This window comes from Mustela nivalis (assembly GCF_964662115.1).
Source record: "Mustela nivalis genome assembly, chromosome: 2".
In the NCBI taxonomy this organism is placed as follows: Eukaryota; Metazoa; Chordata; class Mammalia; order Carnivora; family Mustelidae; genus Mustela; species Mustela nivalis.
In genome coordinates this window covers 145,499,815-145,523,425 of record NC_139021.1, presented here as the reverse complement: position 1 = coordinate 145,523,425, position 23,611 = coordinate 145,499,815, and the positions used below count along the sequence as shown (strand labels likewise).

The following is a 23,611-nucleotide window of genomic DNA, read 5'->3' as shown; positions in this document are numbered from 1 at the left end:
CTGCCCCTTTGCTTTGAGAAACGGGGCTCTGTGACAACTGTGGTGGGCGCACACAGGTCTGGTTTTGATGCATCTCTACAAGGCAAGTTCAGGTTCTTGGTACGCAGTGTGGACACCAGGGGGCCGCTGCTACCTTGGCTGCCTGTACAGTCACTGTTGGGATGACCAGAAAGATTTAGGAACTAAGTAATGCCTGTATAATAAACATTTTCTAATGTGTAAGAAGCACTTTTATGATCGTAATCCTGTTGTGAAAGCAGTGAGAAATTGGATACCTTTAGGGATTGGGAGCCAAAAGCTGAAAGCCAGCTACCCCTTCAGAGAGTGAGCAGAGGCTAGGAGGTGAGGGGCTCCCACAGTGGCTCACTCTGCCGGCACTGGCTTGTTTAAAGGGTTCCCCGGGACTCCTGATGCTTGTCACCAGGCCCTTTGGCCAAAGACTAGATTTCTGACGGTGCTGATCTTCTTTGGCTTGCTGTTTTTGTATCATACTGTCATCTGTGTCCTGTGGTTTTTGTGTGGGATGGCGATATTCTTTGCTATGATGTATGACTATTCATCATTTACTCTAATTTTTCAAGCAAATTAAGTCTGTATTTATTCTGTTGTGCTAGAAGAATCCTAATTTGTTTTAATAACATAAAAGTATTTAACAGAATGTTTGCCCTTGTAACAAAGACTGACTAATAAGAAGGAAAATCTGCTTTTTCTGTTTTGCTGCCCCTGTGTTTTCTTACCCAGCTTCTCCCCACCATTGACATGTTCCTGTGAGCTTAAGATATCCTTATTTTGACGTTTGCCCTCTTCTTATGGAAAAAGAGCATGAAATAAACCAGTACGGAAATAAATATAAGTAACACGAGAACTTTACCAGATTTGGTCTGGTTTAAATGATTTGATCATTTTAAAGGCATTTGGATTCTTGGCATGCCCCTTTCTCAGCACTGCTGTGAACTTGTCCTGTCACTGAGCTGGGGAAACACAGGGGGAGGTAACTACCTTCCTTACGGAAATGCCTCCTGCTTCCCAGATTTGGTGAACTACTGTCATGTTCAGCCTTTTGACAGCCTTCATGATTTTTGTATTGTATTTCGTCTTAGCTTAAATGCAATGTCTTTCGTAGTCTTAAGTGGTTGCAGACTTTATTTGTTAGTATTTACTGCCCATATATAGACGATAAGCAGCTTCATTTTCTCTGTATTGACAAATACTTTAGGATTCCCAAGGTTAAAAGTGATTGATCAAAACAATGAAAGCTTAAATCCTGCAATTTGACTTCTTTTCTGAAGCAAAAAAAGCCTCATTGACTCACAATGCCGCTAACCTGATGGCTGGGCTCAGACGGCTTTTTAGCATTGGGGCGAAGGGGGAGGAATTGTCTCTCTCCCTCCAGGGCACAGAACTGGTCCTAACAAACCTCTGGAACTGAGGTCTTTGCTTCCTTATTTTGGGATTTCTCTGTCCATGGAGTTTGAGTGTGCATTCCACCTGGCTCTGAGTCCTAGCCCTGTCCCGTCAGCTGGACAGTTGATAGGGAATGCAATGGGTTTGCAGACCCGTCAGAGATCTGTTCCAGTCCCTGAACACTGAGGGCCCTTCCAGTTGTTTCCCGCTCCTTCCATTACCTTCAGTGATGGTCTGTAGTTCAGCTCACACATCCTACACGACTTGTTACATTTACTCATAAGTACTTTTTTTATGCTATTTTAAGGGATAGCGGTCTACAATATTCTTTTTTGTGAGGCCCTTAACATCAGAATACTGGCCTCAGAGAATGAGTTAGCAAGTGTTCTTTCCACTTGTATCTTTTTTTTTTTCTTTTTAGGTTTGTTAAAGTTTAGTGTTAATTCTATAGCATGAGTTTAGATACCACCTGTGTACACTGTGAAGGTCCCTCACATTAACCAGTGTGTCCATCTTTCTAGCCCCACGCCCATCTCAGTGCACCAGAACTGGCCTTTAGCTCCGCCCTGTGCTCACTTTCTGTTAAAGCAGCTGTGCTCTTTGCCGGTTTTTTATCTTTTTGTATACTGTTGTGGGATTGAAGGATGGCATTTTAGTTTTCCTGAGGTTAGATAACCTGTTTTACAAAGTATGGACTTTCAGACCTGTTCTCTGCAAGGTATTTGAGAATTTGTCTGTAATTCAGGATTTACTTAGAATCTGAGTATCCCTGGATTTTGTGTGGAGTAGAAAACTCAAAAGCCTAATATTTCGGCTTTTGGTAGGGAGAGCTGTCTCACCTTAGGCTGTCTAGATGAATTGAGGTTTTTAAGAAGCAGTTTATTGTGGTACATTTCCAGGTTACAGACTGTAACTTGCCCCTTGCCAGTAGGCCTTCTCCAGTTGGAATTGGGATTTGTCCCAACAAGCTTTGTTTTGTTTTGTTTAATTGTATTTTACTTTTTAAGATTTTATTTATTTGTTTGACAGAGATCACACGTAGGCAGAGAGGCAAGGCAGAGAGAGGGGAAAGCAGGCTCCCCACTGAGCAGAGAGCCTGACCCTGAGATCCTGACCCAAGCCAAGGCAGAGGCTCAACCCATTGAGCGACCCAGGCGTCCTGCAACAGCTTACTTGTCACTTGATATTGATAAAAAGAAAAAAAAGAAAACTTTTGTAGATGCCTCTAGAAGGATTCAGAAGCAATTTCATTTATACCTTGGAAGAAAAGCAGTATGATCAAACAAATCTTTATGAACATCCTTGAAGTCTGTTGCTCTCAGAGAATGGACACTGAACAAATGGAAATAGTAGAGCCCTTTTGTCAAAGGGGGAGGCCAGGGTGGAGCACTACCTCTTGCAGGTAGAGTTATATGGGGGGAGAGTAGTTTGAGGAAGTTAGATTTCATGAGATTTAGAAGCTGCCTAAGGGGAAGTGTGCTCGGGTGCAGGAGAATGACAGATTGGCTGGGGGCAGGACAGGAGGGTGAAAAGCAAGCTGACCATTTCCAAGTTATTGTAGACGGGTTATGTATCCATTGCATCACAATGGGCAGTGTAAGAAAATACTAAAACATACCTTCCTCTGGGTCCTGGGTAGCTCCATTGGTTAAGCTTCTGCCAGCAGCTGTTGGCATGGTCCCTCTCCGTGTTGTGTCTGCTTCTCCCTCTGCTTGTGCTCTTTTTCTTATGCTTGGTCTCTATCTGTCAAATAAGTAAAATCTTTTTAAAAATAAAATAAAATGTACCTTGTTCAGTTGGTTAAAAAGTGAAAAATACAGAACTCGAGTGCAGGCCTTAGAACTTTCTTTGGAAGACTTCATAGCTGAACCATTTTTCAAATTGTATTTTCTGTTTATAAAGATAATGAGTTTGTATTAGACAACTAAAACAATTATAGAAAGTTATAAACAAGGCTGGTAATGGAAACATAGTGAGCAAGTGTGAGGTAAGCTAAGCATATCCTTCCAAACCTGTGCCGGCCATACTGTATATACACATGGAAACAGATGCATAGATACTGTACAGAGATGTTGCTAGAGAGAAAGAAAGAATGTTACATAAATGGGAACACATTCTACATACTATACAAAAGCTGCTTTTTTTCCCCTCATACAATGTGTTTTGGTGAGGGTTGCAAGCTTTTTAATGGGTGCGTAATATTTCTTTATGTTGTTACAGCATGTTTTATTTAATTGACCCACCAAGTAACAAAGGTGTTTTGCTTTTTACTGTTCTGATGGGGGTATTTCTGTGTATTCCTTGACAGATTAGAGGGGGCATAACCTCACACATTTTTACCTGAGATCTCAGGCTGGCTGTCAGTGTTAGTGCTGTCCCTGGCATTTGTTGTTGGACTAACTTCTCTTATCCTCAACCTTTCTAATTTGCTATGATCTGAGGAATTCAGAGCCGAGGGCTGGAATATATGTACATAGAGTAAACTTTGATGAACAGGTCAAACCACGAGTGAAAGTATTATGGGGCTTACCATAATTGCTTCAGCAGTGTGTGTGTTTTCTTTTTCTCCCTGGCGGGGAGGGCTTGCACCCCCAATTAAGTAGTATGTCTCTGTAGTAGTATGTGTCTCCCCTCATAACAGACACTCCCTAACCACAGCAGTCATTCTTGTATAGGGCAAGATGGTACTGTTCTCTCTAATTGCAGTTCACTGAGCTGAGGTCAAGGGGAGTACACTGATCTGCTTACGCTCACGTAGTCCGAAGTCCAGCAGAGTGGCTTATGTGTCTCACGCAGAGCTAACTTCCAAAGAGAGCAAGGAAACACCAGATGGAGAAATTGCCATGTAACATTGCATGTGTATAAGTTTTGTAGTGAGATGTTTAATGAGTATTTCTATGGCTTCAAGTAGTTACCCAGATGAAACCTCAAGTTTTCTAACCATGGTAGCCTTGTTATGGTAGAAAATTACAAGGATCGGTGTGTTTGAGATGAGTGGACCTTAAAAGCTGGTACAGTGCCTTTTCCTTGTGCCCCCAGGTCCTGGCATTGATGTGCCTGCCCCAGACATGAGCACGGGTGAGCGGGAGATGTCCTGGATTGCGGACACCTACGCCAGCACCATAGGGCACTATGTGAGTACCCTGAGGGCCCCATTGGCTATCTGTAAGAAGTAACAAGCTGATGGTGTGTGGATGGAGAGAATTCACTGGGCTTTTCTCCCCTTCAGTTGTATCTTGATTTGGATATTCTTTTACTTCTAGCTCTCTTGCCATAAACCATAAATGTAGTGAACATGGACTGGGCTTTCATTTACATGCTGCCCTGTCCTGAAAGCTGGGGATGGGACCTCAGAAACAATCACCTACTAGGCAGGGCAGGACATGGTACAAGACGCTAGAAGGGAAATAAGCATTCATTTCTGATTTCCCTCAGAGCTTTCATTTAAAGAGGAATTTGGACACATAAACCCATATAAGGTCAGGAGATGGGATAATACAAGGATGCGGTTACTTTTCTGAAAGAAGGCTTCCTGGATGAGGTATCTGGGCTAGACCTGGAAAATGGGTAGGATTTAAACACAGACATTGTTGGGGGGAGCATCGGGGGTAGGAAGAGAAACAGTAGAGCTCAGGTTATCTGGAGATGAGGCTTATTTTGAAGCATAATAGAAGAGTGAAGAAGTAATTGAACCAAGACAAAAATACTCAAGCCCTAGTTTTTTGTTTTGTTGGCTAGTCAGAGGGGAGGCTCTGGGGCTGACTCTTTTTAAGGGAGACTGAGCTGGTGGTGTTAGGCTGCACTGGAGCCCAGGGGCTGTGGGGGCTGGGGAGAAGCGCAGGTGCATGATAGACCCCGCAGGACTGGAGTGGGGGCCTGTTACCAAGGAAGAGAACCAGGAGGACTTGAGTCTGGAGGACTGAGCAGAAGTGGTGCTGCTAATACAGAACACAAGAAGGAAAGCTACTTTGCGTTCTTGAAACGGATGGAACCTTGAAAACCATGCAAGGAGCAGGAAGAGAAAGGGAACTGAAAAGTTTTCCCTGAAAACTTAAAAATATATACATGCCAAACAAGCAAAGTATTCAGTGCATTTGGAATAAATGGGAGCAGAGGGATTTCTGATGCTGGGACAAGGCGTCACAGGGCCTGGTCAGGCCTTCCCAGGTAGATCAGAAAAGGCCTCTGTGAAGGAGTAAGCTTCCGGTCTGCACTCGGAATGACAAATAGGATCCACTGGGGAAGGGGCGGGGGTGCGAATGTTGGAGGCAGAAGAAACCACAGGTTTAAATTCTGGAGTTCAGAAGAGGTGAACTTGAGATTGAGGGAAGACTGTGATAGCCAGCGTGGAAAGCGGGAGAGTAGAGCCTAAAAGGCCAGTTGGGGAGTGTCGGACCACATCATCACTTCTGAGTGACAGCAAAGACTTTGGTCTTTGTCCTGAAAACAGAGGGAAGCTGGTAGGGTGCTAACTAAAAGCAGGCAGGCGGCATTTTGAACTTTACTCTGTGTGCAGCACAGAATGGGATTGTTGGGGGCAGGAGACCATACAGGAGTCCCAAAGGGAAGGGAAACTGGCCTCCCCTGGAGCTGGAGAGAAATGGCCAAATGGAAGAGTGATTTAGAGGGAAGGCAGTCAGTTGCAGAACGGGAAGCACTGAGCTCCGCATGGTGATGTCAGGGCGGGGAGCCGGGGGGTTCTGGTAAGAGACAAGTTTAGCAACAACTAGAGCCTCTAGTTTGATTGGAGCTGGGCTGCAAGGAAGGAAATAGGGCATGAAGAGTAGACTTCACTGAGAAAAATGGCGCTGGACAGCAGAGCGGGAACGTGAAAGGTGGCTGTTGCCCAAAGAGAAAGGTTATTGTTGTTGATGATATTGGCAAGTTGACTGCGGGCCCCAGATTCAGCCATGCAAGAGACAGTACGAGAACGATAACAGAAGAGTTCGTCCAAGGGAATAAAGGCCTCATGAATTTTCCTTTAAAGGCCCCCTAGAGGAGGGGCGCCTGGGTGGCACATTCACTGAAGCATCTAACTTGTTGGTTTCAGCTCAGGTCATGATCTCAGGGTCTTAAGATCAAGCCCCACATCACACTCTAGGCCCAGTGCCAAGTCTGCTTGAGATTCTTTCTCTCTCAAGTAAATAAATAAAACCTTTTTTTAAAAGGTAGGGGGAGGCCCTAGTGGAAAGATGAGACTTGGAGAAGAGGAGAACTGTTCTCCCCGGGGAAGTAAGGGGGCTGCAGCAGACAGTGCAGAACTCACACACTGCTCTGAGGTCCTGATGCGGTGCAGTCTTGTGGTTGGGGGCGTGAGCTGGATTTGGAACTGGCTCCCTCACACGCCAGCTCTGTGACCTGTGGTAGGTACCTTGAGCTCACTGTGCCTCTGTCTTGTAAGATGACAGTAGTAATAGCTAATGAGGATTAATTAAATAGTAATATAATGGACTTAGAATAGTACCCCCTCCTTAGTAAAATACACAAAACAATAAATATTATATCAGGTATATAATAAATACTATATCAGGTAAACTGCATAAATTCCCTGAAATAAAACAAGAGCATTATGAGATGCTTCAGAGAATTTTGGTTTTAACTGCCGTTTCCCACAATGCTGCTTTTTCCATGTCACCTTTTGATACTAAATGAGCTCTGGATAGTCTCTGGTTTCCTTTAAGCAAGACAGTAGACTGCATGGTGTGAAGTAGTAAGCAGTGTATTCATTATTCATAGCTTATCCCCAGTGGTGACCACAAAAGAAAGTTGTGAGGCACTGCCAGCTAAACCTTGGCAAAAGACTTCTTTTTTCTTAAAGTGATAGGAAATCCAAAATCAGGGCCTAAGGTAAGGAGCCACTGTCTGTCTTACTTAATTTCCAGATATAAAGCTAAACACGCCTCAACTTTGGTCTAATCCTGCCCAGAAGTGCAGGTCCTGGAGGGAGGTTGTGCTGTCGCCAGGCTGCCGGGACAATGAGGTGTGCTGGGAGCTGGGTGGCTGGCCCTGGGCCGACCTCACTGGGGATTGCCCGAGGCTCCAGCATTCGCATTTGCACTATGTAAAAGCATTTGGCACTAGGTTCCTAATTTTGTGTTCATGGTGTTAATTATTCATGAGGGGAACTGTGGGAAAACTACTAATTTCTGTAAATTACTTTACTGGACTGCTTTCTTTGATTTTTTTAACTCTTCTTTTTGTTGGCAATTCAGAGTCAATATGGTTCTAACTTATCTCTGTAAAAATAGCTTAAAAAATACAGATAAAGACCAGGTTGCTTCTTACCTCACCCAGTTACCTCTGTTTGCGGGTAGGGACTATAGTGTGAGGTGAAGCATTCCATCCTGCTTTCCGTGGGTAGCAGTTTGCCCCGCAAGTTTATTAAATAGTCCGTACTTTATCCACAAATTTAAAACGCTTCCTTTTTTATGTTGATTTCCTGTTTATAATAGGACCGTGTAGTTTTCCGGTCCCAGTGATCAAGTCTGGGTTCTGCACTGTTCTGGTTCCTACAGAACTGTTCTGATGGATACACCTTGGAAGGAAAGCTCTCCGAAAGCTCTCCCCAGCCTTTTGTTTCTCCCTAATGATAGTTGTTTCTGAATAAGAATGCTCTTTCAGTTCAGAGTAAGGGAGGATGGGTGGTGAATACTTACTCTCCCTTCCTCCCAGAGGGCCTCCACCCACCTGTAAGCAGCAGCCTCTCTGGCCCCCATGCACCTTTTTGTTTTTCCTAATTCAAATGATACACTAAATACACAAAAACTTGAATTCCAAGAAGTAGAATCTTTGAGTTAATGGGTATTTTTATTTGGTAGGCATTCCAGAATGCCCTACAAACCCCTTAGTTATTTTATCTTTTTTTTTTTTAATTTCTTGACTACTTTTGTTAATCCACTTGTAGGTAAAACTGAATATTAACTTTTAAAGTGGCATTTTATTGAATTTCTGAATTAGTTTGGTGGAAGAGTATCTTTACAACATTGAGTCTTCCCATCTAACCCGGACTACCATAATGCCGCCTCCTATTTAGGCTCTTTCTATTTTGGTGACATGGTAGGTTTTTTTTATTTGTTTGTTTGTTTGTTTAAGATTTTATTTATTTATTTGAGAGAGAGACAGTGAGAGAGAACGTGAGCGAGGAGAAGGTCAGAGGGAGAAGCAGACTCCCCATGGAGCTGGGAGCCCGATGCGGGACTCGATCCTGGGACTCCAGCCAGGATCATGACCTGAGCTGAAGGCTGTCCAACCAACAACTGAGCCACCCAGGCGCTCCATGACATGGTAGTTTTAAGAGACATGTAAGATGTATATCCAACTTAATAGGGCTTAAATACTTTTGAAGGAATAATAGTTTTAGGCAGAACTATCTCTGCTTTTGTGATACTGTTATTTGTACAATGATGTTAAGTTCCTAAAAACTTTGTTTCTCCCATTGGAAAATATGGTCTTCTTCTTTTTTTTTTTTTTTTTTTTTTTTAGATTTTATTTATTTATTTATTTGACAGAGAAAGAGAGAGATCTCAAGTAGGCAGAGAGAGGTGGGGGAGGCAGGCTCCCTGCTGAGCAGAAAGCCCAATGTGGGGCTCCATCCTAGGACCCTGAGACCATGACCTGAACTGAATGCAGAGGCTTAACCCACAAGCCACCCAGGTGCCCCTGGTCTATTTATTTATTTGTTTGTTTGTTTGTTTGTTTATTTTAAGATTTTTGTCTATTTATTTGAAAGAGAGAGAGAGAACACAACCTGGGGGAGGGACATAGGCAGAGGGAGAAACAGACTCCTCGCTGAGCAGGGAACGTGATGGGGGGATTGATCCCAGGACCCTGAGATCATGACCTGAGTCAAAGGCAGCCGCTTAACTGACTGAGTTAAGGAGCCCCATGAAAATACGGTCTGTTTTATTCTATATTTTTTAGGAACAGAAATCTGAAAAAATGCGACTTACCCCTATTGGTGGAATTGTACTCGTAAGCACACATATGGTCCTCATGAGTAAATTAGTTAAACAAAAATGTGAAGTTCTGACTTTTTCTTGCAGGATATTAATGCCCATGCCTGTGTTACCGGTAAGCCTATCAGTCAGGGCGGGATCCACGGGCGGATCTCTGCTACTGGCCGAGGAGTCTTCCATGGGATTGAAAATTTCATCAACGAAGCTTCTTACATGAGTATTTTAGGAATGACACCAGGGTTTGGAGATAAAACATTTGTTGTTCAGGTAAAAATGTCTGTTCTCTTAAAGAATAACTGATAGGCATAAAGTAAGTTTTTCAGTGTTTTTAGATTTGCAGTTTTTAAAAGGTCATTCTATTGAATCTCTTAAGTGTTTAAGTGTTAGAGTGGATGTTTCCAGAGTAATATGCACTTGATGATTCATGTGACTAGAACCACGTTTAGTGTCTTACAGATACATATGAAACTATCACCAACTTCTTTTGGTCAATATTTAAGTTGAAATTGTTTTCAGAAGGGGAAAGGTTTGCACAATGATCCAGATTTTAATTTTCAGGAGGAATTTGCTTGGTATTTGGTTATTTTACTGAGTGCAATCTAACTTAAGTTGAATGCTACTTTAGAATAGAATTTGTATTCCTCCCAGTTAGTGACCTTAGTATTTTTACAACCATAAGACGTCTGGTCATCAGGGACTGAGGACTTGGGGTGTGACTGATACTACGGCCATTTCTTTACAAGCCAACAAGGCTGTACCCACCTGAACTTCTTCAGGACTCACACTCACAGATAACAGAGCATGGGGCTCCACATTCTTAAAGAGAAACTGATTGCTGAAGAGAAGCCATCTAGTACATTTGTTTCTTGTGGCAAAAGGGTTTCAAGAATGACTCTAAACAAAGAGAATGTGTCTTGGTCAAAATACGATTCTTACCATCTGTATTAAAACCTTGGTTTTTGTGTCATGTGTAATTGTTCTTTATAGGGATTTGGTAATGTGGGCCTACACTCTATGAGATACTTACATCGTTTTGGTGCTAAATGTGTGGGTGTTGGTGAGTCTGACGGGAGCATATGGAATCCAGATGGTATTGACCCAAAGGAACTGGAAGACTTCAAATTGGTATGTTAATCTAACATCTGAACAGTCTGGCTACCCTGAGTATTGTAAAGTTGAAATAAGCCCTATTAAAATCTATTTCCATTATTTACTTTTTAAAATGTAACCCAAAGAGCTCTCAGTAGGTGTGTCTTCATATCATCGGCGTTAATCATAAGCACTGAAACCATGGTGCACACGCCATTAATTCTGACTCCTCAACCAATTGCAGCAACATGGATCAATCCTGGGCTTCCCCAAGGCAAAGCCCTACGAAGGGAGCATCTTGGAAGCCGACTGTGACATCCTGATCCCTGCTGCCAGTGAGAAGCAGCTGACCAAGTCCAATGCACCCCGAGTCAAAGCCAAGGTGAGAGCTTGGTGGAACTGGAACCTTACAGTGTGGAATGAACCTGAGGCTCACAGAAAAGCTCTTAACTGGCTTTCCTTCTTTTTTTTTTAACTGCTTTATTGGGCTATAATTCACATACCATACAATTCACCCAAGTAAAATTTAATGGCTTTGTATATACACAGAGCTGTGCAGCTGTCCATCACCATGGACATGGGTTTCCTCTTAAACCAAAGTTCCAAAAAGCAGTTAAGGAAATAGGTGAAAAATAGTTTTATATACTTTATATACTTTATTTATAGAACAAAATAACTTTTTTTTTTTTAATGATTTTATTTAACGATTTGAGAGAGCATGAGAGGAGAGAAGTCAGCGGGAGAAGCAGACTCCCTGCCACGCAGGGAGTCCGATGGGGGACTCGATCCCAGGACTCCAGGATCATGACCCAAGCCGAAGGCAGTCACCCAGCCACTGAGCCACCCAGGCGCCCCAAGAACAAAATAACTCTTATTAATTAAATTTTAAACTGGAGTTCTGCCCACACACACACCCCTTGCAGACCTGGTGAAGGGAGTCGATAATGTTGCTGGCATTTCTGTATGTCCTGACTCACTCGCAGATTATTGCTGAGGGTGCCAATGGGCCGACAACTCCAGAGGCTGATAAGATCTTCCTGGAGAGGAACATTATGGTGATTCCCGTAAGTCATCCATTTTTGCCGGGTTTTATATGCACTTGGAATCCTAACTCTCTTCTGCGATGAACTGGGGAGGGAAAAGGGTCATCCTTAATTTCCCAAACTATACTGAATTTTTTATCTTTATTTCGCTTTAAAGAAAATAAAGTAGAAGCCTGGTTGGTTAGTGTAGTAAAAAAGACCTGTCAGTTTCCACTTTGACCTGAACATTTTCTTCCAACTTCAGGCTCTTTCTTGTATGTATTAGCCTGCTCAAGAATCCAGTTATATAAAAAACGTATATTGTGCTAGAAATATGAATTCTAACTTGAACTCTAAGCTTTTCTATAATTTCTAACCTTGTGCATTTCAAATGTCCCTTGCTGCTTTACTCAGAAAGCTCATAGAAAGAATATGTGCTTAGGTTATCAGTGTGTGAGCTTGGGGTCTATACCGGAAGATTATTTGCAAGAGGAAGTGAATGTGGATTGGTGATGCATTTAAACTTTTGTCAAAAGCACTTAAGAAATTCAGGTTAGCTGAAATAAGACTGCCCTTAGATAGTAGGAGAAGGAATGCTGATCTTTCTGGTGAGGCACCCTTTGGGCAATCCAGTGGTTGGTGGAGAACATGCTCTAACCAAAGCTAATCAAATGCTTGTTTGATAAACCTCTAGTGAATTAGAAAGGATGTTTGTTAAATTTAAGTGTGAAATTCCTGATATAATCTAAGGTATATTTGGGAAGTTTAAGGCTTAATTTGCTTTAATACTAAAATGGAGTCCTGATGTCCACTGAAAACATTTTGAAGCCATCATCTGCTCATTTCTTTGGTGTCTTCCCTGGATTTCTCTGTATAGGATCTCTACTTGAATGCTGGAGGAGTGACAGTGTCTTACTTTGAGTGGCTGAAGAATCTAAATCATGTCAGCTATGGCCGTTTGACCTTCAAATATGAAAGGGATTCTAACTACCACTTGCTGAGTGAGTTCTCATGCCCTTCCTTGTTCAGAAATCATCCTTGGGGCCCGCTAAAAGGCTGAAAAAAGCTTATACTTAAAAAGGACTAATTTCCTTTTTGTAATCCCAGAGAACTTAATCTCAGAATAGGAAATTATATTATTGTCTCATGAGTCTTAGGACCAAAAATACATGATTTCTTTATGGGTAGTCAACTTACTAACTCTCTCAAATAAATTTCTGTCCATATGTTTATTCTATGCTATAATGTTCCCCTAACATAATCTACAAGTTAGTAAGTAGAAAGAGTTTCCTTTTAATAAACCAGGAACTCCTGTTGATATTCACTCATTTTGACCTCTGGTTGCTCTTAGTTAAGGCCTTTCTAGTGTCAAGAATTTTGGAGTCTTCTGATGAGAATGCGGTTTTTCTTTGACTAGAGTAGGCTCCAGAGTTAACGGTCTCATTTCATCCAGCTGAAGTAAGACCAAGACCTCCGACTGAGCTTCACTCAGCCCACTCTGAGAATCTGGGTGAAGTGTTCCATCCATTTCCGTTTCTTTTTCCCTCAGCGTTTTCTTTTTAACAGAGCCAAGGAAAAACCCTGGTAATGGGTGTTATGGAAACAGAGCACTGACCTAAATTCACATTTATAGGAATCTGGCAGAGTTCTAAGTGATTAACCCATTTATGGCATTAGTGTTGAAGTCTTTTTTTTTTTTTTAAGATTTTATTTATTTATTGGGGAGAAAGAGTGGGGAACAAATAGAGGGATAGAGGGAGGGCAGAGGGAGAGGGAGATGCAGGCCCCCTGCTGAGCAGGGAGCCCAGTGTGGGCTCTTTCCTAAGATCCTGGGATCATGACCTGATCCAAAGGCAGATGCTTAACGAACTGAGCCACACAGGATCCCCCAAGGCTTCTAAACTCTAGTAGTTTCTGGGTTGTGGATATAGTTTGAAACTTTGAAACTACTTCTGGTTCTTCTTCTTCTTCTTCTTTTTTTTTTCTTTTTCTACTAGCAGTATTTTAACTTCACCTCTTGGCTTTCTGCAGTGTCTGTTCAAGAGAGCTTGGAAAGAAAATTTGGAAAGCATGGTGGAACTATTCCCATTGTACCTACAGCTGAGTTCCAAGACAGGATATCGGTGAGTGTGCTGTGACCGGTCCACACTCTCCACACACAGTCCGCTCTTCTGTAGACCCAGGCAGAGGGATCGGGGTGAGGGTGGTTGGCAGCATGGCGGTAATGACAATCTGTGTGTGCTTTGTACAGTCCTCTCTCCTCACATGCTAAACACGGAGTAAGAATTGCAGTTTTGTTTTGTTTTGTTTTAAAGATTTTATTTATTTACTTGACAGAGATCACAAGTAGGCAGAGAGGCAGGCAGAGAAGGAGGAGAGGGGAAGCAGGCTCCCTGCCGAACAGAGATCCTAATGCGGGGCTCGATCCTAGGACCCTGGGATCATGACCTGAGCCACAGGCAGAGGCTTTAACCCACTGAGCCACCCAGGAGCCCAAGAATTATAGTTTAAAATAAATATTAACGGCTCTTCTGGTCTTGAAAAACTTAAAAAAGCTTTACACAAAACAAACTAAATAAAAGTAAACATGAAATTGAGCTATACGAAGAATTGAAATTGCTATGTGGACATGAACAAGCGTGAAAGGAAGCAGGTAGAAAAGGTAGATCTGAGTGTATTAGCTGTTGACGGGACAGAGTAAGAGCGCACACACGTCACAAAGAATATCGTCCCTGGTAAAGGGCAAAGACATGAAAAACAAAGTCATAGGAAAAAAGAAATGCTCATTCTCGCTGTTAAATACAAATTAAAATAAGTTTTCTTTAATGTATTAAACTAGCAAAAACCATCCATGGATCCTACATTCTTACATTCACTGTGTCTGTGGGGAAAGAGTGTACCTTTTTTTTTTTTTTTTTTTTAAGATTTTATTTATTTATTTATTTGAGAGAGAGAGATCACAAGTAGGCACAGAGGGAGGGGGAAGAGAGACAGGGGGAAGCAGGCTCCCGGCTGAGCAGACAGACCAATATGCGGCTCGATCCCCGGACCACAGGATCATGACCTGAGCCGAAGGCAGAAGCTTTAACCCACTGAGCTACCCAGTGTACCTTTATTTTGATGATGAGGCAGATTGGTGCAGCTCTTCGGAAAAGCTCAAGACCTATGACAGTTTTCCTGCCCATGGGTACCGTCATAATATCCCCTCTGGGAATTTACCTGGTTGATCCTGAGAAAATCATTCTAAAGGAGAGGAATGATGCCACATGTGGTGATGTCTGTGGAACAGTGTTTGCAGTCAGGTTTTTAAATTAGGTTTGATTTAACCGTCTACATGCACATGGCTGGGAAATGGCCAAGTTATAAAATATGTCTTTATATGAAATATTTAGTCATAGAAAGTAATGCAAGGTGAGATTACAACATGGAAGGAAAGTTAGGGTTTTCTTTTGAAGAATAGAAGGTGCTTTGCCACTCTGGGTATTAACCATTGCCCTAAATGAGACTTCACCTTTCCCAGAGCTGTGTCTGAGTTCTGGTCCCTCTACCTGCAGTGCTCTGACCCGCTCCCTGCCTGAGTACCCCAGCTCTGAAGATCCCCCTGCATGCGGGAATTGCACACGTCCTTCATCACACGTGTCCCTGCACTGCCAGGACTTGTTAACTGCCCTTAGATGGGCTTCCTGCCCCTCCCTGTGGCCGCCTATGTCCTAGTACTGAAACCTCGAAAGGGACTACGGGAGGAGGACAGCCAGTTAGGAAGATAGCCATGATGACTTGCTTTTTATCCTCTTAAATTTAATTTTTAAGATTGACTTACTTATTTGACAGAGAAATCACAAGTAGGCAGAGAGGGGGGCGGGGGAAGCAGACTCCCTGCTGAGCAGAGAACCGGGGCTTGATCCCAGGACCCTGAGATCATGACCTGAACTGAAGGCAGAAGCTTCACTGAGCCACCCAGGCACCCCATTATCCTTTTTTAAATAATCTTTGCCCAGTGTGTTGGGCTTAGAATTTCCAAATGCTTTCAGTGCTTCAGATGTTGAACTGAATTGCTATTTCTCATCTCTTACTGACTTATTATAGGAGTCTTGTGGTATTAGTTTAAAAAACGGTTTTTATTCCAGCCCCTTCCCTCCCACTCCCCCCTCCCCAGCCAAGCTCGGGCCCTTCCAGGACTTTCATCATTGACCATCACCCCACCCACTCCCACCTCCACTCAGTCCTCTTGTTGTCTGACTTAAAAACTCCACACTGCATCATTAAGTCATGCCTTCATCTTGTTTTGCCTCAGCATACCCCCTTGCTAACACCTGAACCCTGATGAAACCTGAGTCTGCTCCCTCCACACCTGTCCCCTGTGGGCTGGAGGCCCTGCCCACTGCTTCATCCTGACCCGAACCTCAAGTCTACAGCCGGCGCTGCCTGGCAGTTGTCCTGCCTCTCCCTGTTCCACCTTCTCATTCTCTTCTCCCCTGCATTCCAGCACGTGACCCAGGATCTGTCCACAGAGGAGACTTCCGGCGCTTAGCGCCTGCACCTTGTCTCCTGTCGCCTCTCTTCTGGTTCCAGAGTGACTCTGGGTACCTCCATCTAAGCCCAGTGGCCTGTTTTCACCCACCAAAAATGCGCTGCCTTCCCTTCTCTTCCGCATCGGCAGTCATTCCTGACAGTGTGCTTAATGCAGTCTTAAAAAAAAAATTCGATCTCAATCCCAGTTCCTCTTCCAAACTTGGTTCTTGCCATTTTTATTTCGCTCATACCAGACATCCTTGAGAGTTGTGTGTACTGCCTCCGTGCGCTGACGCTCACCACTCCTCCAAAACTGTTCTTGACCAGATGACCTCTGGCATCAGGCACTGCCACACCCATGTTCGATTTTCTGTCCTTCTCTTCCTTCGCTCATCAGCAGCTGTTGTCAGAGGTGATCATTCCCCCTGAAATAGTTTCTCCTCTTGGCTTCCGAGCCCCTGCACCCTCACTGGCGTCTTCCTGCTTCCCCAGCCGCTCCTGCACGTTTGCCCTCTGGCGTCCTCATTGCCTCTCCCTGTTCTTCGTGGTGGCAGGCCTCGGGCCCTGGAGCACTTCAGTGTCTGAATTCAGAATTTTAGTGATCTCCCTCAGTTCTGGTTTTAAGTCCACAAATAGGCGGACTCCCTCCACCAGAATATCAACTCCGCGAGAACAGAGAATTTTCATTATTTTGTTTTCTGCTCTGCCCCCAGTGCCTAGAAGAGTGCCTGGTACGTAGTAGCTGCTCCATGAATGTTTCACGAGGGAATGAGTGAGTGAGAAAGAGCAGTAATCCCACTTTGGAAGGAGAGTTGTTTTTTCCTTCTTCCTAAGTTGATAGGACGGAACAAAGTTTGACCCAGTTGTTTCTCAGTTGATACAGATTTTACAGATACACACTTTCTGCAGGGACAAGAATGCTGACGAGACGAAGGTCAGCATAGACCCCTGTGGTTGGCTACCCAGTTTTTAAGTTTTCATCTGGCATAGCCAGATCGGTATTTGACAGCTGGATAGGACATATTAGAAAGGGGGCGATCATTAATTGTCCTAAAATTGTAGAAAGCATCTAGAAACTAGATAGAGGAGTCTTTTGAAACAAATTGACTTAAGGAAGTAATTGGCATGGGAAGATGAGCTGACTTGGTGATCGAAGGCCCTGGGTTATACCCCAGCTCGAAAAATGGCTGTTTGTAACCATGGCCAACTTCTCTGGTCGTTGGCGCACTCTTCAGTGGAATGAGGGGATAATGAGGAGCTGCTGAGCTCTGTTCAGCTTTCCACATTGGTGGCACTGCTGAGTACGTAGCCAGGATCCTTCCACAGAGCTGCTGTTGGAGGCGGCCAGACTCCTCTCTGGGCCCCTTACAGTGTCCCTGTTAGCTGCAGAACAGAGGTGAGCCATGAAGTAGACGGTGTAACGTGCTGCTGTGGTCCGTCTGCTCTCAGAGGGGCGACTCGTGCTGGACTTGCTACTCGCCCCATGTCTTCCTGCTGCAAGCTCTTCTGTGTGCATTGTTCTACCATCTTACTTCATGAGTTACTTGCTTGTCAAATATAATGAAAACCAAAGCTGTGATTAAAACACAACTATTTAAGGGTGCTTGGGTGGCTCAGTGGTTTAAGCCTCTGCCTTCGGCTCAGGTCATGATCCCAGCGTCCTGGGATCCATTCCCGCATCGAGCTCCCTGCTTGTCGGGGAGAATGCTTCTCCCTCTCCCTCTACCCCCCTGCCTGCACTCTTTCTCATGCTTTCTCTCTGAAATAAATAAACAAAATCTTTAAAAAACAAAAACAAAACAAACAAAAAAACCCACACACAACTATTTAAATAGCTATTTAGATACCTTACAGAAAATTTTTTTAAAAGATACACATAGGAATTAAATAGGTCTTTACCAAAAGACTACACAGTTTTCTCTGGCTGTATATTGATTGAAGAATCCTTTGTGTGGTTATGAATGAAGCGTGTCTGTGTGTGGTGGTGTTAAACTGCTCTTCTTTTTCTGCCCAGGGCGCCTCCGAGAAGGACATCGTGCACTCTGGCTTGGCATACACCATGGAGCGCTCTGCCAGGGTACGTGTGCAGGTGCTCTCGGCGAGTCTGCTCCTGCACGGAGCCCCGCTCGGCCGTGGCCTCCGGGCAGCCGAACTGTGCGGTCTGGTCACATGTTCTTCAGGAACGTGTAGCAGAAGGCTGACTTTTTCAGGCTCACCTGATGGGCAGTGTTTCCACTGTCTACAGTAGGTTCACCAGGCTCTGGGAAATCGGTAACAGCAGGTTAGGTGGGAGTGATGTGTGGTGTCTGTAACACCACTCTGTTGGGTCGGCAGGGAACCAACCTCACGAGGGAATTGGCTGTAAGAAAAAGGATTTTAGACCATTTGGTCCTTATTTCAGTACCTTAAACACAATTTGAGTCCAGTTTTCCTGATTTCTTCTTGAGGTTAGATTCTTTCCACCTGGCTTTAAGTTGAAATCGCATAAGCAGACATTAAAGGTGGTGCTTGCTGTTAATGTTTTTTTTAATGTGATATCATGGACATGCCATAAATTCACCCTTTTAAAGTACACAGTCTTCAACTTTATCTTCCCAAGACTATGTAGCCGTCCCCGCTCAGGCCAGAACGTTTTCAGCACCACCCCATTCTTAGTTCTGTAGAATCATCACCAAGTGTGACAGTGAGCTCAGTCCAGCTAACAGGATGTCTGACGGGACAGAGAGACGGTTCATATTTGAGAGCAACTGCTCACTGCCACCTAATTGGTAACATGTATTAGTTTGTGGAGAGTTCGTCCTTCCCAGTGGGGTTCAGTGGCCAGAGTCCCGCATGGACATGGGGGTGGGTTCACCTCCCGGGGCCCATTTGCTCCTTCTGTGTTCATGGCCATGGCCCAGCTGCTGGGGTCAGGGTTGTCCTCACTGTGTTTTTTCTGGCCTTCCAGCAAATCATGCGCACGGCCATGAAGTACAATCTGGGTTTGGATCTGAGAACGGCTGCCTACGTCAACGCCATTGAGAAAGTCTTCAAGGTGTACAATGAAGCTGGTGTGACCTTCACATAGACAGAGTGTGGCTGACCTCTTCACTGCCCCCTTCCCCTTTTCATCTGCAGACCCTTCACAAGTTTACATATAACCACAGAAATCTCTCTCTCTCTCTCTCTGTCTCTCTCTCTCTCGACTTACTAGATAAATGGACACCATTCTCAACAAGTCAGTTGAAATCAGCCCCTTCGAGAAAAAAGAAATTAAGGTTAGGGGATCATATGTAAGCTGATGAATATGGAAGTAGGAATTCCCTAGGCCAGAGAGCCATATAGGTATTTGGCTGTTAAATGAAGGTCTCTCCCGTCTGTCTGTGCTGCTGTGCTCTGCGGCTACTGCCAGTACGGTCAGAGCTGGGGCCAGGAACACACCTGTTAGCCAAGAGCAGCCAGTTGCTTGCTGCTTCAGCTCTGGACGAGTCTGGCACATCCTGGAACTTGGCCGCCTCTGAGCCACGGGTGTGGGGCATTTTCAGAAGGTGGCATGGTCCTCAAGTGAGTTACTGGTATTTTACATCAGCAAAATAACTCAGTTTTACAGATTGCGACAAAAATAAAAGCTGTTTCTCTTTATGCATTTTATTCTCTTAGAATAAAATAAGTACATGCTGCTGTAATAAAACTGCCTTTAATCACTTACCAAGCCTAACCTTGACTCAAGCAGTGAATGCCTATAAACGTAATAAATGAAAAAAAAAGCTAGTATTTTTATAATATAAAACAGTATCATTTATAGCTTATCAATCATGTATTGTCCAGCAAAAAATGAAAAGTCTGATGGAGAATTAAGTTATCTTCATACCTGCAAATGGTGGAGGCTATTTTTGTTAAGACTGTCAGAATTTACTAACTGCAATTATGACACATAGTCCAAAGAGTGCAGTAACCTCCTTATCATGTTAATTAATTGTTCTCTTTTGAAGATCTACTGTGTTGTCTAACTGAACAATAATTCGAGTACAGTGTCCCAGAAAAAACCACTTGGGCTCCCACTTTGGAGTCTAGCTGGCGGCTCCGAGCCCTGCCTATGAGCCCGACTCGGCCTGACTTGGTGTCCTCTTTGAGAGGACTGGATTCTGTGCATAGCGTCATTACCACTAGGCTGGAAACAACCTTGGGTTGAGTGTTTTGTTTGGGAGTTATTTCGCCAGGGCCTTTTGAACAGTAGTGTCCCAATGGAGTACTAGATATTATTTATGTAAGAATGAGCTTTTTTTTTTTTTTTTTTTTAAACAACAATATCCTTTCAGAAATTTCTAACTACTTTGTAACTGCATGACTTAACCTGGTGATAAAAGCAGTTATTAAAAGTCTACCTTTTCCAAAGCTTATGCTTCCTGTGTTTCTGTGTTTTCATATTTAAGAGTAACTTCCTGTAAATAATTAAACTAAGTTGGGTTTCTGAAATTTTTGGAACCACCTGTATAACATTTCTTTCCACTATATATTATGAGCCACCCAGATTTTATTCTCGAATTCTTTTGTGTTTCATTCTGTTAAGCGGTATCAATGGCTATTCTTGGGGAGGAGGTTCTGGTACTCAAAGCTGATATACCCAGGTAATTTTTAGTGCCTTTTTTAATGAAGGAACTTCTCAGTGATCAGGGATTTGTTTCTAATAATTGAGGCACAGCTTATAACACCTTAATTAAGGCAGAATACTAACCATGGTTGGCAGAATTAGATCCTAGACCTGACTCCACCAGTCACTCACTTAGCTGCCAAATCTGGAGCTCAGCTTCCAGCTGGACTGTCTGTTTTGTTGTCCCAGTTCTGTCTAGAATACCCTGCGGTTCTGAGCATCAAGTCAGGCAGTAGGTAAAGAAGCCCCCTGACACCAGGCACACAGGTACCCCTTCCCAGGCTGCTCTGTCTACTTGCAGTCCTACCAGGTGTGAAAAGGGGATGGTAAGTCTTCATGGTGGCCTTTGTCTTAACAACATTGGGACTATTAGTACGTGGTTTTTTGTTTGTTTATTTTTATTCAAGAGAGAGCGAGCACAGAGGGAGAGTGAGGAGAATCAGACTCCCCACTGAGTAGAGAGCCCAATGTGGGGCTCAGTCGCAGGATCCTGGGATCATGACCCAAGCCAAAGACAGACACTCAACTAACTGAGCCACCCAGGTGCCCCTTTGTAGTGGTTATTTAAAGATTAGGTAGATGTTGATGTTGGTTGCAGATACTAATGTTAGGAAACCTGAATCATGCTTGCTAGCTGTATAGAGTGCTGGTGTCAACTTTGGTTTCCAGGGGTTTGAGTTTGAAAATCCTGGTAAGTTAGTCTTTCAGCTTCACTGAAATTTTCTAGTTTATTTACTACTCATAATTTTTTAAAATTACATATAATGCTCTAAAATTAATTGCTTCTGAAATAGCCACAGGTGGCTCAGGTGACATGCGAAGAATACTTCGCTCTTGCCGGGTGAAGCCCTACACGAAAATGTGTTCTAATTATCTGACAGGAAGAGTTCAGGGAAGTGAGATGGAAAAGCTTGGTTTTCAGTTTGGGAGGCAATTTTTTCTTTATTTTTTTTCCTTAACGGTGCTTCTGGTAACTCAAATTACTAGGATTGGTGATAGACTTTTTATACAAAAACCTTAGCCTATTAACTTAGTAGCTTTAAGTAAATTCATTATTCCCTAAACCTCCCTGGTAGACTTCTTGGCCATGCTATACGTTCAGACAGTCAAGCCATGGCAGAGGAAGGGAGCTGCATCTATGGGCCTTGGACAGAGACACCTGTGAAAGCCTTTTTTGCTTTGTAATATGAGTGTTGGGATTTTTTTTCCACAAATTACTTTTATTGGCTCCTTTGTATTGATGTTCAAAGCTTACACAGTGGTTTAGGCAGTTTCTTAATCTCCATGCTGTTGATAGTTGGGGCCGGGTAGTTCCTTGTTTGGGGGACTACCCTGTGCTTTGTAGGATGTTTAACAACATCCCTGGCCTTTGTTAGATGCCAGTGGCACCTCAGATACGACAATCAGAAACGCATTCACGTTGCCAAATGAACACAGATGCTCAACTGACTGAGCCACCCAGGCATCCCGAGAACTTCTGAGTGTGATAAAAACATGTACAAAGACCCACAGTTCCCAACATAACTGATGAAAAACAAAGTGGTATGTACATGCAGTGGGATATTATTCAGCCATTAAAAGGAGAGGAGTGGTGATAACACACCACAACTTAGATGAACCTTGAAAACATGCTAAGGATGTCAGATGCAGAAAGTCAATATACTATATGATCCTTCTATACTCTGTACCCAGAATAGGCATTCACAGATATAGAAAGCAGATTCATGGTTACCAGGAGCTGGGAGAGTGAGGAATGGCTGCTTAGGAGTATGGGGTGTTTTTCTGAGACAGCTTTTTGGGTTTTTTGTTTTGTTTTTTATTTATTTGACAGAGATCACAAGTAGGCAAGGAAGCAGGCAGAGAGAGAGGGGAGGAAGCAAGCTCCCTGCTGAGCAGAGAGCCTGATGTGGGGCTTGATCCCAGGACCCTGGGATCTTGACGTGAGCCTAAGGCAGAGGCTTTAACCCACCGAGCCACCCAGGCACCCCTCTGAGACAGTTTTTGTGCTTGGTTGGTTGGTTTAAGAGTTATCTATCAGTGCACACACACAATTTGGGGGAGGGGAAGAGGGAGAGGTGAAAGAATCCCAAGCAGACTTGCCACTGAGCACAGAGCTGATCACGAGGCTCAGTCCAACAATCGCAAGATCACAACCCAAGCCAAAACCAAGAGTCAGATGCTCAACCGACTGAGCCACACAGGCGCCCCAAGGTGATAACAGTTTTAAAACTTAAGTGATGGTTTGCAACATTGTGAATATATAAATGCAACTGCATGATACACTTGAAAATGGTTAATTGTATATTGTGTAAATTTCACCTCAATTAAAAATAAATGAATTAAAACCCAATAACTTAGAGTTGAACCCCCAGAAACATCCAGGGAGTCTTGTTGCAAGGTGGCCAAAGTTTCTGATGAAACCTGCTCACAGCAAGTATCCTGTGAGTGGAGTGAAGATGGGTGCTGCCCAGAGCGCACCCTGCACTGGGAAGCCTCCCCTGCAGAGGGCTAGCATAGACGACAGCAATCAGGGAGTTGCAGGAGCCTGGTGGTATTTGGATCTCGACAGCCCCACAGCAGGTCATGATGCTGGTGGGACAGATCAAGGCCTAGGGCCACCAGGTCTCCCCTGGTGACAACAGAGTCAGTGGCATGAGCCGTGGTCCTATGGGTTAAGTAGACTGCCTGCATGAGGTGAAAAGGCTGTGGTTGCTTAATAATTAGAACTCCTGGCTGACTGTCTCTCTCAACACTTTGAGTAGGTGATCCTCCTGCCTCTGGCTTCTGCGGTTTCTGATGAGAAGTTACCTCTTAATCTCATTGAACCTTCCTTTTATGTGATGTCTTCTTTTTCTGTTTCAAGATTCTTTGTCTTAATTCAAACAGTTTGATTAGGATATACCTGATACGCATCTAATTGGGTCTTCCTACTTGGAGTTCGTTGAGCTTGGATTTTCATCAAATTTGTTTTCTTTTTTTTTTTTTTTTTAAAGATTTTA

The 23,611-nt window shown here is 43.6% G+C and overlaps 1 protein-coding gene across 1 annotated transcript in view; it reads left to right on the top strand.

Moving 5' to 3' along the window:
• The window catches only part of GLUD1 (glutamate dehydrogenase 1), a 37,611-nt gene extending 17,255 nt beyond the window's left edge, over positions 1-20,356 (top strand). Inside the window, exons 5-13 of the mRNA XM_082718317.1 lie at positions 4,444-4,538; positions 9,447-9,626; positions 10,347-10,484; positions 10,693-10,830; positions 11,432-11,512; positions 12,348-12,471; positions 13,502-13,593; positions 17,997-18,059; positions 18,930-20,356. Of these exons, the coding sequence (XP_082574443.1) occupies positions 4,444-4,538; positions 9,447-9,626; positions 10,347-10,484; positions 10,693-10,830; positions 11,432-11,512; positions 12,348-12,471; positions 13,502-13,593; positions 17,997-18,059; positions 18,930-19,049 (1,031 nt within the window). The 3' untranslated portion in view covers positions 19,050-20,356. The remainder of the gene's footprint in view (positions 1-4,443; positions 4,539-9,446; positions 9,627-10,346; positions 10,485-10,692; positions 10,831-11,431; positions 11,513-12,347; positions 12,472-13,501; positions 13,594-17,996; positions 18,060-18,929) is intronic.
• Positions 20,357-23,611: the final 3,255 nt, after the last annotated feature.